General features: G+C 39.7%; 1 protein-coding gene across 1 annotated transcript; it reads left to right on the forward strand.

Annotated features, from left to right (window-relative positions):
• The first annotated feature begins 4935 nt into the window (after positions 1 to 4935).
• LOC139456239 (uncharacterized) lies at positions 4936 to 11210 on the forward strand. The gene is made up of 5 exons (XM_071237850.1): positions 4936 to 5061; positions 10415 to 10468; positions 10619 to 10672; positions 10923 to 10976; positions 11136 to 11210. The coding sequence occupies exons 1-5, from the start codon at positions 4936 to 4938 to the stop codon at positions 11208 to 11210; spliced, it is 363 nt and encodes a 120-aa protein (XP_071093951.1).
• The last annotated feature ends 6624 nt before the right edge of the window (positions 11211 to 17834 follow it).

Here is a 17834-nt window from a genome sequence, read left to right on the forward strand (position 1 = left end):
GCAGTCTGGCCAGCAAGCAGTCGTCCTAAAGCCTGGTTTCTCCGATTCTTCGTAAGTCTTGGCATGGCGCTAGTATCGTAACAAGAATGCTGGATCCACGTATTCGGGAGCCGTTTATCAGAAAGGCATCAGCAAACGCAAGCCATTCGGAACGTTGAATTTCATTGGAAACATTCATGTGTTTGTACCATGGACGTTTGTAAGGCTGCGTTTTGGCGACCATTATATCCATAAACCATGTCACTGTTTGGCCGTCAACATTAATTTGGATACCGACTAATGTCAAAAACAAGATATCTCCTAAAAATGCATTAATATTTCAATGGGAAACGTCCATGAATTATTTTCCTGAAGCGACGTTTCTTTTGCGGTTCAGTATACTAGTCCGAACGATTGTCAGTTTTATAGTGCTAGCCCACTGAGATACCATACCGCAGTTTAACTAAGATACCCCAACAGTATACTCCGAGCCGACCAGTCGTTGTTTTCCCCCTTAAGGCCGTGCGCCAGGCAGGTTAACAAGAAGAACTATCTTCTAACGTCTTTTGGTATTACGCGGCCCGCTCTTCTGGCAGACGCTCTCTATCCACTGCACCGAGGAAATGGCCCGTGTGTTCAAAGGAATAATGTTATAGCCTGTGGGAAACCAAGAGAGTGAGTGAGTTGTGTTAAACGCCGCTTTGAACGGTATCCCAGATGTATCACGGCGCCTCAGCTTGATGTGGAAGGAAAGCCTGAAGTGATGCAGGTCTCAGACGTTAACCACTTCGGTGAAACCCACAAGCACGGTATAATGCTGAAAGTAAACCAGAAACATAATCGGGACGAACCGGGATTCGAACTCACGATCATAGGTGAAACCAGATAAGTGTAATCAGATAACTAAGAAAACTCTTAAATCAAGATGAATCCATGTCGTATCTTTGCAAAGTCGTAACTTTATGAGTTTTAATATACGCAATCAGAGAATATAAACATTTGTCTTCAAAGAGATTGTTTATTGAAATTATGCTCTTTGTTAAATCGTTCTCGGTGTTTTCAGAGAAGAATTGGTTTATAAATGTCTCATCCTTTGTACAATTTTTACCATTGTTACGAACATAAAAATGATGTACACTAGCCACTGTTAGGTTATGAGAGACAGTAAAACATGATTAACACAATAGCAAAGAAGAAATTGACACAAAATAGTCATCAATCACTTACATGCTGTAAAAAAATAAAACAGTAAAATTATAGAAATGTTTTAAATTTACCAAAAAATGTGTATGTCCAGGAGCAACAAATACTTGCGTCTGTTTGTTTGTTGCTTAACGCCACACAAATATTCCAGCTATATGATTGCGGTCTTTAAATAATTGAGTCTGCACCAGAAAATCCAGTAATTGATATCATGAGCATCGATCCATGCAATTGGGATACGATGACATGCATCAACCAAGACAGCGAGCCTGACCACCCGATCCCGTTAGTCGCCTCTTACGACAAGCATAGGTTGGTGAAGACCTGTTCAAACCCGAATGTTTATGGGTCAAATACAAGTGTAAGTTTATTTGACTTCCTTGGTACAGGCTGCAACATCAGTTCATTTTAATGCTTAAGATTTTAGACTTAAGTTATAATACTACATGGACCTCTCACATAAACCATATACACTGAACAAGAAATGTTAGGGGTCGTGAATATTTTGGGAATTTTGTTATGAAATTTTGTGCTCAGTCTTCCTCATAAAAATTACCTTAAAATATACGTGATCCCTAAGTTTTGTGTTCAGTATATCGTCGTAATTCGGCTTTGGGTTTATGTGGGATTCTCGTGATGTTGCCAACATATATTTTTTTATCAGTGTTTTGAAGCAAAGATTGTTAGATAATCTTCAACATAATGCCATTGGGTATTCATAATGAGCTTCTCCAATTATCTACTTTACAAATCACTTCTACATGTTGAAACTTGTATTTGTGCTGATATCGCCCCATATTTAATAATTCATTTACCTAGATTTAGATTTGGCAGATTCAAACTTCTGACTGAAGTTGGCAAAAAAGGGACAAAAGAAAGTAAAACGAGTTTTTTTTTTATGCAATTGAAAATTGAAAACAATGACTGTTAAATTTGATTATGGTTATTTAACCATTACTCATTCCTGCAACAGTTTATAATAAAGGTTATCCGTGTCTGGGTAATTTTGTGTGAAAACCACTTGGTTCAATGAAAACTGGGGTAAGAATTTGTAACCACAAGCCCCCTACAATGTTAGAAATGTTGTAAATATATGCCGAAAAAAAAAGATAAAGAAAATATATGATTTTCAAAGGTAAGATTTCTTGATATCCATCAACAGTTGTGTATCATGGAAATATTTTTTTAAAGTTTTATAAGTTTTAAAAGTTTTAAATCAAATAATGCTTAAAAACACCCCATGTAGATGTATTCTTTGAGTGTTGACTGGTCATTACAGTGCATTTTTCGGATATGATATCGCTATTCGGATATGATATCGATATTTTTAATTGAAATTAAAGCATATGATAAAATCAACTGCGAGGTATAGTATATTTTTCTTCTCAGTTTACAAGAATATAGCGTGGCATTTAAGTTTCTGCCTTTACTGCACATAACGCTTTTTCAAACGGAATGAAACCAGTGAAGTTGGGGAGTCTTCATATTCTCCGAAAGGTTCTGGGTTGGTTTGACTAGATAGCGCTGCCTGGGACAAGTCCCATTCACTGTCTGGGCTGCATGTAGATGATGAGCCCAACCAACCTGACTGCTAGGATCACCCAAACCCTCTTTGCTGCAATTTTTATTTTAATTTAAGTTTCTGCCTATATTGCATATTGAAAAATGTTCATACGGGTAAACATTTGTATGATTGTATTCTGAGCCAGTGAGCTTATACTGAATAAATAGTCAGTTGATATGGTTTCAGTAAAACATGTTTCGCTATGTTTATGAAATGTTAAAGGGCATAGACAAATTTGTTGTCAATTTCTATGCGACCACCGACTTGATTTATATGAAAATAATAGTACATGTTCTCTAGGGTCCATATATCACCATAACAACTTCCATAAGCACATGGATACATATAAGCACGTATAACCCATATAGCTAACTACACTGTTGAACAGCTAACACCTACTTATTGAACGCTTACACAGGTGTAAATGGTTAAATCTCAACAAACAAACTATTTTTCTCATATTTCAAACAGTAGTTTAATCTGACACCCCGAACCGCGAACTTGCTCTCTTAATGTAATTATTGCAACAAACAAACTAAATTCCTCAGTTGATCCATCGTGTCAAAATAATCTGACACGAACTTAACAATTAGCAATAAAAGCCGCGCTTCTCGGTCAGTGGTTCTGGGAGCCCGAGCTTAGAATAATATTAACCTGTTAGGGAAGCGCGGGGGGTGGGGTGCCCATTGCAGATCCACGGGGGGACGGGCTGAACGCACGAAGTCAGTGGTAAGGGCTTAATCAGTTTGTAAACATTCAAATTGCATTTATGAATTCTTGTGTAAACTTGTTGAACGTTTATCCCCAGTAATGACGGTTTAAGCCGTGTCAATCAAGCTACATTAGTTAAAGAGGGGTTTACTCAGCGTTAATTGGGGAGCTATGGCTGTTGATCGGTGGGAGGGGAGGGCAATATGTTGTGTGCTCTGATTATCTAGGCTATTGAGGTAGGAGTCAAGTTAAGATTAAGCGCATCGTCACGTGTCAGCTGTTTGGTTAATGTTTAATCTGACATGACGAGAGAGACAATGTTATCATTTGTGAATCGTGATAATTTGAACAATAGAACTCGTTAAAGATGTGCCCAATGCACGTGGCCAACTTCGTCGGTTGTTGTGTGGTGTACACGAAATTTATAGAATTTCTATCGTTTAATGTTTTTAACTAGTCAACATCTTCACCACCTACTGCCAAACCCAGCATCGTTAAGTTAATATGGGTGTGTACCGTGTGGCATACACGTATTTTGATCACACTTGTTATAGAAAATTAATGATTTCAAAGAGGAAAATGGGGAAACACATTAACAACAGTTTACAGTTTTTTCCCCACATATTTTCATGTAGTATACGAAACAATGCCCATTAAATAAAATAAAATATGCTTTGGGGATTCTATATTTCTTTTTGCCCAATCTGGATCAGAAATAAAAAAACCTCCAATGTTGAATTATATAATTATTTTACTTATCATAATAAAATCTCTCCGACAAGTTTCTTTTATCTCTCAATACGAATATGAATACGCAATTAATCAAACACAAGTAGACATTGTTGATATTTTACATACAATCTACATCTTGTTGTAGACTATCGCAGTATCAGATCGTCGTCGTTATTGCTGATGTTGCTGTCAGTGCTGCTGCTTATAAAAAAAGTTACAACAAGCGGCATCTTAAACAAGATACATTTTCTCACTGAAGACACCCTGGCCGGCATGGATGACAGAAACAGTGGATGATAAAACTGACTTTGAAATTGGTGAGTGTGTAGGTGAACTTGTCGTGCCCGAAACTTCCGATTTAGGGCTTGAATCCCAGATTCGTCCTGTTTATGTTTATTGGTTTGTGAGTACCATGTGTCAGTAGCCCGTGGGTTTCACCAAAGTGGTAACGTCTGAGACCTGCATCCCTTCGGTCTTTCCTCCAACATCAAGATAACACGTCGGGATGTAACTGAAAAACTGTTCGAAGAGGCGTCAAACACAACTCATTCACCCACAGACTGTTCTACCATATGAATAAAGGGAAGAAGAACAAGAGGAAGAAGAAGAAGAAGTAGATGAAGATAGAAGAAAAAACAAGAGGATGAAGAGGAAAAAGATGAAGAAGAAAGAAGATGAAGGAAGAACAAAAAAGAAGAAAAATGATGAAGAAGGAAGAACAAAAATAAGAAAATAATAATATGATGATGATGAAGAAAGAAGAAGGAAAAAAAGAATTCCAAGAAGAGGAAAAGAAGATGAAGAAGGAAGAAGAAGGAAAAAAAGAAGAAGATGAAGAAGAAAAAAAGAAGAAGAAGATGAAGAACAATTCTGTTCTGTATAATATCACTTTTCTGGTTGTTTGGTTTTTGTTGTTGTAGAAACGCAAACTTCTAGAATGTCCTTTGATTAGTGCATGTAAGTAGTTAACATCTTCTTTAACAGCAACTGTCAAAACCCAGCATCGTTAAAGCTTATTGCCTTGTGTTACACCAATTTCAGCTCAAAGTTAAATATATCAAATGACGCGGTAAGATAAGATAGGACCAGTTTTGCATAAAACTTTTACAAATAGCTATAAACATCGTTCATGTGAATGAGAAACAGCTTTTGTTTGTTCCTAACACTTGCATGGTTTAGATTATATAGTCACACAAAACGTAGTGGTGAAGCTTTATTGGACATAACGGATGACTGGAGAGGTTTTATTTTAACTTGAGCAAGTCTTTGACCCAATCCGATTTCTTAGGGTATGGTCGGTGAAAACAGAACAATAATACTGAGAAACATTCCTCTTTGGTCACGGACGGTTTCATGGTGAGATTATCTCAGGAAGGCTAATCAACCAATGCATGTGCATAATAACAGAGAAACATACTGGTAACAATTGGACTGAGAAACATACTGGTAACAATTGGACTGAGAAACATACTGGTAACTATTGGACTGAGAAACATAGTATTACTGTTGACAACTGAACTGAGAAACATACTAGTAACAATTGGTCAGAGAAACATACTGGTAATAATTGGTCAGAGAAACATACTGGTAACAACTGGACTGAGAAACATACTGTTGACAACTGAACTGAGAAACATACTGATAACAATTGGTCACAGAAACATACGGGTAACAATTGATGATCCTTTCACATTGAGTAACCCTGAGTATCAATATCGATTACTGACCTGCTCATTTCTTTACCTCAATTTACTTTAAAATCTGCCCTTTTCACTCATTGTAGCCATAGGTCTTCAGCAACCCATGCTTGCCGTAAAAGGCGACTATGCTTGTCGTAAGAGGCAACTAACGGGATCGGGTGGTCAGACTCGCTGACTTGGTTGATGCATGTCATTGATACAAATTACGTGGATCGATGCTCATGATATCATCACTGGAGTGTCTGGTCCAGACACTAGTATTTACAGACCGCCGTCATATAGCTGGAATATTGCTGAGTGTGGCGTTAAACAACAAACAAACATTGTAGCCATACATACATTCAATCATCGGAAGTCCCAAACATGCAAATGGTAGAAACATGCCCGTAACTTTCATAACAATAATACTGAATTTTCCGTAACATTAACTCTTACTATTTCCCGTATATAGTAGGCTAAAATACTATTGTCCTATCCATGGTGTGAGAAATTGTACTTCGGCGGGTCCATAAGCCAAGTTCTATAGAACATCGCCAGTGTACCTAGTTGGTCAGAACATACGATAACATTTATTATTATGAAAGTTATTTCGCCAATGTAATAGGCGTTGTTCCGCCAGATTGGCATGCTGTGTGGGTATTTTACGACCGCTTTAACTATTCTCTGGGGTCACCACGACGCAGGAAAATCCAGTCGAGGAGTGCATACTTACTTGCTCCAGATAAAGGAAATATATTGTGACAAGAACATATTGGTACTTGAAGTTATAAAACACTTGGATGACGGCCCTTTTTACGGTATTTGTTTGGAAATATATGCTCTTCCAAATAATGGTTAATGGATGAAAACAACAACATTTGGGCAGAATTATATCTTGGGTTATGTATTTATTTTTAACACTGAAAACAAAGCCGTGACACAAGTACGTTGACTTGACACATTTTAAAGATAATTATTCATCTCACCCAATCGGCTACAGGGCACATACATGTATACATGTCTTTCCACACTGTCTTGAAACCAAGAACGTGAATGGTGATCATTTAAGTTGTCCGTGTCATATAAACTTTAACCTCTTGTGCACAGCTGGTGGTCGGGCCACAAACAATGTGCATATAAGTTACTCTAGCATGGCGTAATCTATCACGCTATATTAACGTATATCCACTGATTATGAAAACAGGAGAAGTTACGTGCAGATTCTTGGGTATTTTACGGCGCTTCCTGTGGTGGTGCTTGACAATCCCCGATTTTTTATTTATTTTATAACTGAATGAGAAATTGTACAGCGATGCCTCTACACTACAGCATATATTCGAAACATGGTTTTATTCTTCAAAGTTTACTTCGCAAAGCAAAGTCATCAGTTCACCGATAACCACCAGTCATCGCATCACCGATAACCACCAGTCATCGCATCACTGATAACCATTGGTCATTATATCGCCGATAACAATCATTCATAACATCATCGATAACCACCAGTCATCGCACCACCGATAACCATTGGTCATTATATCACCGATAACAATCATTCATAACATCATCGATAACCACCAGCCATCGCACCACCGATAACCAACAATCATCGCATCATTGATAACCAACAGTCATCGCATCACTGATAACCATCAATCGTTGCATCACCGATAACCACCAGTCACCGCATCACCGATATACCACCAGTCTTCGCATCTCCGAGAACCATCAATCATCGCATCACCGAGAACCATCAATAATCGCATCACCGATAACCACAAGTCATCGCACCACCGATAACCATCAGTCATCGCGTCACTGATAACCGTAAGCCATCACAGGCAGACTGGGCGCCGTCGCGATCGTTGAAAGTTTCAGCGCGGTAAACACCGGGAACCCGTTTAATCAAATAGCTTCTCTATCACGCACGTTTCGATTGTCAAATTTAATTTTGGTCAAGCATTTGTGATTAAGTATGCTCAAAAGTATTAAACATTTTAAAGTTGCTATGTTGAGTTTACTCCGGCTATGACCTCGAGAGGAGGGCGGGCTTGTGCGATCAAGCGTGTGATTTTGCAGGACATCTCCTCCAATAGTAACCATATATGGAACCTCTACATATAGACTGTCCGCCCCCGCTGTATCTCGTTACAGTCTTTGTAATTGATGAACAGGATGTATGTATGTATGTATGTATGTATGTATGTATGTATGTATGTATATTCTCTGTGTCTGTGTGTCTATGTGTATGGTGTGTGTGTGTATGCGTGTATGTATGTGTGTGTATGCGTGTATGTATGTGTGTGTATGCGTTCGACTGAATGCATGTTTTAATTATATATGTAATGTATGTACTGTTAATCATTTGTACTTTCTTAACTTATTGTTGTTCTGTGATATTTTAGATAATAGTGTCTCATAGGCCATATTGCCGGGTGCTATTTATAATTCTATGAATGTACATTTTGTATTTTATCATATAATATGCACGTGACACTTAAATACACATTTTTTTTCTCTCTCTCTCTCTCTCTCTCTCTCTCTCTCTCTCTCTCTCTCTCTCTCTCTCTCTCTCTCTCATTAAAGTGCTAATTAACCAAATATACGTGCCACTGACGATGTTATCAATACGATATTTGCAGTAACTATGTTACGATCCATGCAACTGTTCCACGTTGTACCTTCCCATGAGACTTGCACTTTAAGGGACTATATTACTTCCACAAATCTACCACAGCTGTAGTATTCCCTGCCCAACACCTAGTTTGTACTCAATCCCACGTCTTTGTATCAGGTGATTAGATTGTGATCTGTCTGTTTTTCATAACACCTTTAATTTCAATACTTTTCGAACATTAAAAGGGACATGCGATGCAGGTAATCTGAAACACAATATAATCCTGCATCTTAAACCAAATGAGGTTAATCCCTAATAGCAATCGATAAGATCGAGGATGATTAGGTCGTGAGCAATCCATGCTTACCGTCAAAGATGACTCTATGCTTGTCGAAAGCACTCGTCACCACTCGCCCCTCTCCGTAACCTGCAAGAAGATCGGCTTGTCACGGATTAACACGAGTTGGTCACGAATGTGTCGTAAGAGGCGACTAACGGGTCGGGTGGTCAGGATCGCTGACTTGGTTGATGCATGTCATCGTATCCCAATTACGTGGATCTGATATTGTCACTGTAACGAAGACGCGTACACAATTTTTTTAACTCTCCACGAAAGGGCAAAATACACCATGAAATAAAAATTCGTTTTAAATTGCTCATTCACATAAAAGTAAGACGCAATGTTAAAAATTGTGATGTTAACTGCCTAATGTCGAAATTCGTTGAGACATTTCATTTAAACTTAGAAGCACTTTCCTATTGATTATTACAAAGGCTAATTACTAAATCAACCAAGAAGAATTTATTTGAAATAATATCAGCTGTTATAACTGAGTTAAATTACATGTTAAATATGCATTCTCACAAAAAGAATAAAATATTGCTATAGGACAAAAATGAAATATAGTTTTTGTTTGAAGTAATTTAGATCTCGTGTTCATATGTAAATATTGAATCCTTCAAGTTGGAAACGAGTCGCCGTATGGTCTGTCCCGGAATGGTACGACATAGTCATGGTATTCGGATTTTCTAGAAATGGCACAAGTGGTCATGAATATTCTGCAACTATCAAAGGGAGGCGACTCTGGACTTACTATGACGCATGTGTCATGGCCTCTCTTTGTTTTGTTACACCGTGAGCCATGCTTTAGCCGCCCATTGGGAATCCAAGGAAGAATAGTTCACCTTGATTGTCGTAAAGGCCGACTAAAAGGAGGATCATTTGGTCAAAATGGGTGATTTGCCGATTGTGCGCCAGCGTACTCCGTTTGTGAGGATCAGTACCTTGGCCATCAATCGCAGTTGTGCCCGTCTGAACTGAACTGGCTGTATTTTACACTCAGGCCGCTAGACTAACATTTAGTCTCTGAAACCGTATATTACACAATATCCTACTTGACTCCCTAAAATCCCTATCATAAAATAAATTTGGTGCAGGACTATCAGGCCGCTACCAGCGGCACAACGGATGCAAAATCAATGCTAAAACATACTTGTAAACTTGAATATGGGTTAAATACAAAACATCTTTGCCGAGCAGGAATGCATATATCCTAGTATACGTAAGGAAGAGAATTTATGGATGTCAACTTCTTTATTATGAGGAATACAACGTTTCGGAGCATATGCTTACTCCTTCATCAGGTAAATGAATGCTATGAGGCAGAGAGCATCTATATGTACATGTAAGAAAAACAAAAGTAATACGATAACCAAAGTTCGAAACTTAACAAGGGAAGCCAACAGATAACATCTTTTGTTATCTTATACAATACGTATAGATGCCCTATGTATTAGAACCTCAAGTGTTTATAACAATAGCTAATGTTCCCTTCGCTAACAATGTTAGTAATTCAGGAACGTTCTGAAAAAGCGCCCGTGAAGTGTTAACGACATAGTTTACAAGCCTGTGAAGTACTGAAATAACAGAAAAAGAAGGAGGGGGAGGAGGAAGAGGAGGAGAAGGAGGAAGAGGAGGAGGCGGCAATAAGTTAACGACATAGTTTACAAGTCTGTGAAGTACTGACATAACAGAAGAAGAAGATAAAGAAGAAGAAGAAGAAGGAAGAGGAGGAGGAGGAGGCAATAAGTTAACGACATAGTTTACAAACCTGTGAAGTACTGAAATAACAGAAGAAGAAGGAGGAGGAGGAGGAAGAGGAGGAGAAGGAGGAAGAGGAGGAGGAGGCAATAAGTTAACGACATAGTTTACAAGCCTGTGAAGTACTGAAATAACAGAAGAAGAAGATAAAGAAGAAGAATAAGAAGGAAGAGGAGGAGGAGGAGGCAATAAGTTAACGACATAGTTTACAAGCCTGTGAAGTACTGACATAACAGAAGAAGAAGATAAAGAAGAAGAAGAAGAAGAGGAAGAGGAGGAGGAGGAGGCAATAGTTAACGACATAGTTTACAAGCCTGTGAAGTACTGACATAACAGAAGAAGAAGATAAAGAAGAAGAAGAAGAAGAAGGAAGAGGAGGAGGAGGAGGAGGCAATAAGTTAACGACATAGTTTACAAGCATGTGAAGTACTGACATAACAGAAGAAGAAGATAAAGAAGAAGAAGAAGGAAGAGGAGGAAGAGGAGGAGGAGGAGGAGGCAATAAGTTAACGACATAGTTTACAAGCCTGTGAAGTACTGACGTAACAGAAGAAGAAGATAAAGAAGAAGAAGAAGGAAGAGGAGGAAGAGGAGGAAGAGGAGGAGGAGGAGGCAATAAGTTAACGACATAGTTTACAAGCCTGTGAAGTACTGACATAACAAGAAAAGAAGATAAAGAAGAAGAAGAAGAAGGAGGAGGAGGAGGAGGAGGAGGAAAATAAGTTTATTTATGTGTCGCACAGTGTACAATCACGAAGATGCAGTGAATACAATACTGTTCACTGCCCGGCCAACAGCCCGGGACACAAATTAAAGCACAAAAAGTATACATGAGAAGCACATGGTGCTAAAATGACGTATCAACATAAAATATGACATTACATTGCTTAACATTTTGGCACGCTCACGCGTGTCTACACTCATCATTTCCACACCATACCCTTTCACCCAGCCACCCGTCCACCCACCCACTCCCACTCACCCTCACCCCACACACATACACATACACATGAGCATGCGCACTTAATGAGAGTAAGGCACCAGTCAAGAAAGAAACCAATGTACCACTCAGGGTTTCTAAGGCTGACTGATCCAATCGGACAATCATCACCGGTAAAATTAAACAATCACCACTTATACTGGAGAGGCAGCTGCGATGACAGCTTATTTTTTTATTTATTTATTTATTCCATAGTCTTGATCAGTTGATTATTACGGTATTCTCTATTTTTACGCTCTTTTTGCCATCAAATAAGAACTTAACAATTACAATAGCGTTGCATTTTATGCTTAAACAAATACATAAATAAATAATATAATCAACTGTTACGAGAGCCTGTATTTAAACAAAAAAGTTTTAATGTTGCTTCCTTTAAACAATGTACAAAATGCGTTTTCGAAAAGTGAAGACACACGTCATGTTTTACGGCGCTCATGATCGCCGTGTTTCATAAGCCAGCGCAGTGGTAATGAAACGAGCAGGCACACAGCCGAGATACTGCACGGAGAAGTGTGTATTGATTGACGTCAGCTGCACATAACGGTTATTTTTATTGAGCGCTGAAGCGCACGTAAAATACCCTCCAATTTGGTTTGACAAAAAAATGTTGACGTGTTCCATTTCAGACGTGTTCGAAACAACCCAATGGACGGGTGGTACGTTAAGCCTGGCATTTTTAAAAGAATGGTTTACGAAATGTGAAAACTAACGGAAAGTAGTGTTTCACTTATTCCGCCGATCAGAAATAAGTTAATAAAAATGAAATAATCAAAACCTGTTGAAATTATGACAGGAGAGATGAAGACGCTAGAGTCGTGTATGGTACGGACGCATCATGTTCAGTTTAAAACAGCAAGTCCAGCCAAGACATGTGTTGTTATATCTTTCCCTGTTTCTCTTCTTTTCCCTACTTATTTACGTACCCTCATAACATTTGAGGAAATTACCAAACCTTTGTTTGTTTTGTTTGTTAACGCCGCACTCAGCAATATTCCAGCTATATGACAGCGGTCTGTAAAAAAATCGAGTCTGGACCAGACAATCCAGTGATTGATATCATGAGCATCGATCTACGCAATTGGGATCGAGGACATGCATCAACCAAGTCAGCGAGCCTGGTCACCCGATCCCGGTAGTCGCCTTTTACGACAAGCATAGTCTCCTTTTACGGCAAGCATGGGTTGCTGAAAACCTATTCTACCTCGGATCTTCACGCTTGAATCGCTTGTAACATCAGACATTGAAACACCAACAATAACATGAAAGTTTGTAAAACAAATTTCCTCTACTTCATGACAATGTCTGAAATGCGTGAGTTTGTATGGACAAATAAAAAACTGTCTTTCCATTTAAGGCGAATTGTTGCTTTCAGGTTCATATCTATTTTGCATTTCATTTGAACGGTTTAGCAGTAAACGGACTAAGGCCCAGACTGATGCCGATTTTGTAGTGCTAGCCCACTGAGATACTGTGCCGCTGAATACCGTTCTCAGAGCCGAGCCGACAAAGTCCTGGCCAGCCAGACAGGGTAACAACAAGTACCATCTATTAACGTCATTTTGGTGTGACGTGGCCGGGAATCAAGCCCTGACCTTCCGCTCTCCGGGCGGACGCCCTACCACTAGATCACGGGGGCGGTGGCACAATATGAAAAGTTGTTATTTGCCATCTACCTGCACTAAGATTCCAAATTTGCCTTCCAGTGATGCTATAACTCAATGATCTCTGAAGACAGTTTTACTGATACATATTTTGTTGTATTGTTGTTTGTGTTAATTTTACGTTTCGCCACTTGTGTCAAGTATAAATCAACATTTGAGACAAATAAGGTCCAACTTAGGAAATTTAGTCCGAATAATTATTGTCAAAGACTTTCGCTCATATGCTCGTATTTTGAGTAAAATGAATGCACTTTGATTTCTTTATCATAATGGGGCGGTGGTTTAGCCCAGTAGTTAAAGCGTTCGCTCGGCACGCCGATGAATCGGGTTTGATTCCCCACATATGCAAGATGTGTGAAGCCCATTTCTGGTGTTATGTTGCTGGAATATTGCTAAAAGCGGCGTAAAACCATACTCACTCCCACTTTATCATAATACCAAATGGTTGTCACTAAACTGAAAGGAAAGATATTGTACTTAATTACGAGGGCGACACCCACCTGCAAATGGCTCCTGCATCTCTGAATGTTATCATCATGGAATAAAAACAGGAACATGTTACAGTACATGAGTGAGGTTTTGAGATTTTCATCTTGCAAATCACAGCTGGAAAGCGAAATTACGAGAGTTGGAAAACTGAATTGAAGTTGAAAAGCTATAATTGCGATCGATGCGAAAACCTATAACTGCGATCGATGCGAAAAGCTATAACTGCGATTGATGCTGAGGTGATGGAGTTTTCATATTTTAATGATAGTTATGGGCAGCTGAATTGTCAACAGTTACACTGACCTCGATACACCCGGACCATGCACAACGAGCGAAGGAAGATGTCATGCGCCCATTGGGGAAAAAATCGAAAACGTGCAACACAAATCATGAACTCGTGGTATATCCATTATATCAACCTCAATTATCCGGTGTGGTACAGCTCCACTCCATTATGATCACTGTGCCTTGTAATCAGCGGACACTGTACTAATACTGCCTGTATGTTATTATACTGACACTTAATGAGATGACACTTTACTCATGCTGTCTAATATTTTACTAGGGCCACGGGTGGCCCAGTCGTCGAAGGCGCTGCGATTCACTGTGCCGAGTTACGTCCCTTGGGCACGCCAGAAATCTATGAGTATGGGTTCGAATCCCGGTTCGCCCCGATTATGTTTCTAGGTTTGTCAGCACCATACCTGTGCTCGTGGGTAAATGTGGGTAAATGTCTGAGACCTGCATCACTTCGCGCTTTCCCCCACATAAAGCTGACCCGCCTTGCTATAACTATAACTGTAATACTGTCAAATGCGTCGTTAAGCCCAACTCACTCGCTCACAAATATTTTACTGCTAAGTCGTGACAGATGACACTTTACTCATACTGTCTAATAGTCTACCGCTAAGTCGTGACAGATGACACTTTACTCATACTGTCTAATAGTCTACTGCTGAGTCGTGACAGATGGCACTTTACTCATACTGTCTAATAGTTTACTGCTAAGTCGTGACAGATAACACTTTACTCATACTGTCTAATAGTTTACTGATGAGTCTTGACAGATGACACTTTGCTAATACTGTCTAATACCGTCTACTAAAATCTGTGAGACAGTCGACATGCTACTGATACTGTAAGACAGTCGACATGCTACTGATTCTGTGAGATAGTCGACATGCTACTGATACTGTGAGACAATTGACATCCAACTGACACTGATAGACAGTAGACATGCTACTGATACTGTGAGACAGTCGACATCCAACTGATACTGTTAGACAGTAGACATGCTAGTGATACTGTGAAACAGTCGACATGCAACTGATACTGTGAGACAGTAGACATGCTACTGATACTGTGAGACAGTAGACATGCTACTGATAATGTGAGACAGTAAACATCCAACTGACACTGGTAGACAGTAGATATACTACTGCTACTGTGAGACAGTAGATATGCTAGTGATACTGTGAAACAGTCGACATCCAACTGATACTGTGAGAAAGTAGACATGCTATTGAAACTGTGAGAGAGTCGACATCCAACTGACAATGATAGACATTAGATATACTACTGAATCTGTGAGACAGTCGACATGCTACTGACACCGATAGACAGTCGACATCCTACTGATTCTGTGACACAATCCACATGCTAATGATACTGTGAGACAGACGACATCCAACTGACACTGATAGACAGTAGATATACTACTGATTCTGTGAGATAGTAGACATGCTGCTGATACTGTGAGACGGTCGACATCCAACTGACACTGATAGACAGTAAGATTTCCACTCATACTGTGAGACAGACGACATCCAACTGACACTGATAGACAGTAGATATACTACTGATTCTGTGAGATAGTAGACATGCTACTGATTCTGTGAGACAGTTGACATCCAACTGACACTGATAGACAGTAGACATGCTACTGTCTCTGTGAGACAGTCGGGATGCTGCTGATACTGTAAGACAGTCAACATGCCACTGATACTGTGAGACAGTCGACATCCAACTGACAATGATAGACAGTACACACGCAACTGACACTGTGAGACAGTAAACATCCAAGTGATACTGTGACAGTCGACATCCAACTGATACTGTGAGACAGTAAACATCCAACTGATACTGTTAGACAGTAAACATCCCACTCATACTGTGTCAGTCGACATCAAAATAACACTGTGAGACAGTAAACATCCCACTGATACTGTGACACTCGACATCCAACTAATACTGTGAAACAGTAAACATCCCATTTTTCTGTGACAGTCGACATGCCACTGATACTGTGAGACAGTAGACATGCTACTGATTCTGTGAGACAGTCGACATGCTACTGATACTTTGAGACAGTCGACATGCCACTGATACTGTGAGACAGTCGACATCCAACTGACACTCATAGACAGTAGACATACTACTGATTCTGTGAGACAGTTGACATGATACTGATACTGTGAGACAGTAGACATCCAACTGACACTGATAGACAGCAGACATACTTTTGATTCTGTGAGACAGTCGACATCCATGCGACACTGATAGACAGTAGACATACTTTTGATTCTGGGAGACAGTCGACATGATACTGGTACTGTGACACAGTCGACATCCAACTGACACTGATAGACAGTAGACATACTACTGATTCTGTGAGACAGTTGACATGATACTGATACTGTGAGACAGTAGACATCCAACTGACACTGATAGACAGTAGACATACTTTTGATTCTGTGAGACAGTCGACATCCAATTGACACTGATAGACAGTAGACATACTACTGATTCTGTGAGACAGTAGATATGCTGCTGATACCGTGAGCCGGTCGACATCCAACTGACACTGATAGACAGTAGACGTGCTACTAATTCTGTGAGATAGTAGACATGCTACTGATACTGTGAGACGGACGACATCCAACTGACACTGATAGACAGTAGACATACTACTGATTCTGTGAGATAGTAGACATGCTACTGCTACTGATACTGTGAGACGATGGACATCCAACTGACACAGATAGACAGTCGACATGTTACTGATACTGTGAGACAGTTGACATCCAACTTACAATGATAGACATTAGATATACTACTGAATCTGTGAGACAGTAGACATGCTACTGATTCTGTGAGACAGTCGAAATACTACTGATACTGTGACAGTCGCCATCCATCTGACAATGATAAACAGTAGACATACTACTGTCTCTGTGAGACAGTCGACATGCTACTCACACTGATAGACAGACAACATCCTACTGATTCTGTGACACAAGCGCCATGCTACTGATACTGTGAGACAGACGACATCCAACTGAAACTGATAGACAGTAGAGATAGTACTGATTCTGTGAGATAGTAGACATGCTACTGACACTGTGACAGTCGACATCCAACTAACACTGTGAGACAGTAAAATTTCCACTGAGACTGTGACAGGCGATATCCAACTGATACTGTGAGACAGTCGACATCCAACTGACAATACAAGACAGTGGACATGCTACTGATTCAGTGAGACAGTCGACATGCTACTGATACTGTGACAGTCGACACCCAACTTATACTGTGAGACAGTAAGATTTCCACTGATACTGTGACAGTCGACATCCAACTGATACTGTGAGACAGTAAACATCCCACTGATACTGTGACAGTCGACATCCAACTAATACTGTGAAACAGTAAACATCCCACTGATAGTGTGAGACAGTAAACATCCCACTGATACTGTGCCAGTCGATATCCAACTAATACTGTGAGACAGTAAACATCCCACTGATACTGATAGACAGTCGACATCCAACTGACACTGATAGACAGTAGAGATACGACTGATTCTGTGAGATAGTAGACATGCTACTGATACTGTGAGACAGGCGACATCCAACTGACACAGATAGACAGTAGACATACTACTAATTCTGTGAGATAGTAGACATGCTACTGATACTGTGACAGTCGACATGCTACTGATACTGTGACAGTGGACATGCTACTGATACGACATCCAACTGACAATGATAGACAGTGGACATGTTACTGTCTCTGTGTGAGACAGTAAACATTCCTTTG

This window comes from Haliotis cracherodii, unplaced genomic scaffold (genome assembly GCF_022045235.1).
Source record: "Haliotis cracherodii isolate W230 unplaced genomic scaffold, xgHalCrac1.p SCAF_1, whole genome shotgun sequence".
NCBI classification, from domain to species: domain Eukaryota; kingdom Metazoa; phylum Mollusca; class Gastropoda; order Lepetellida; family Haliotidae; genus Haliotis; species Haliotis cracherodii.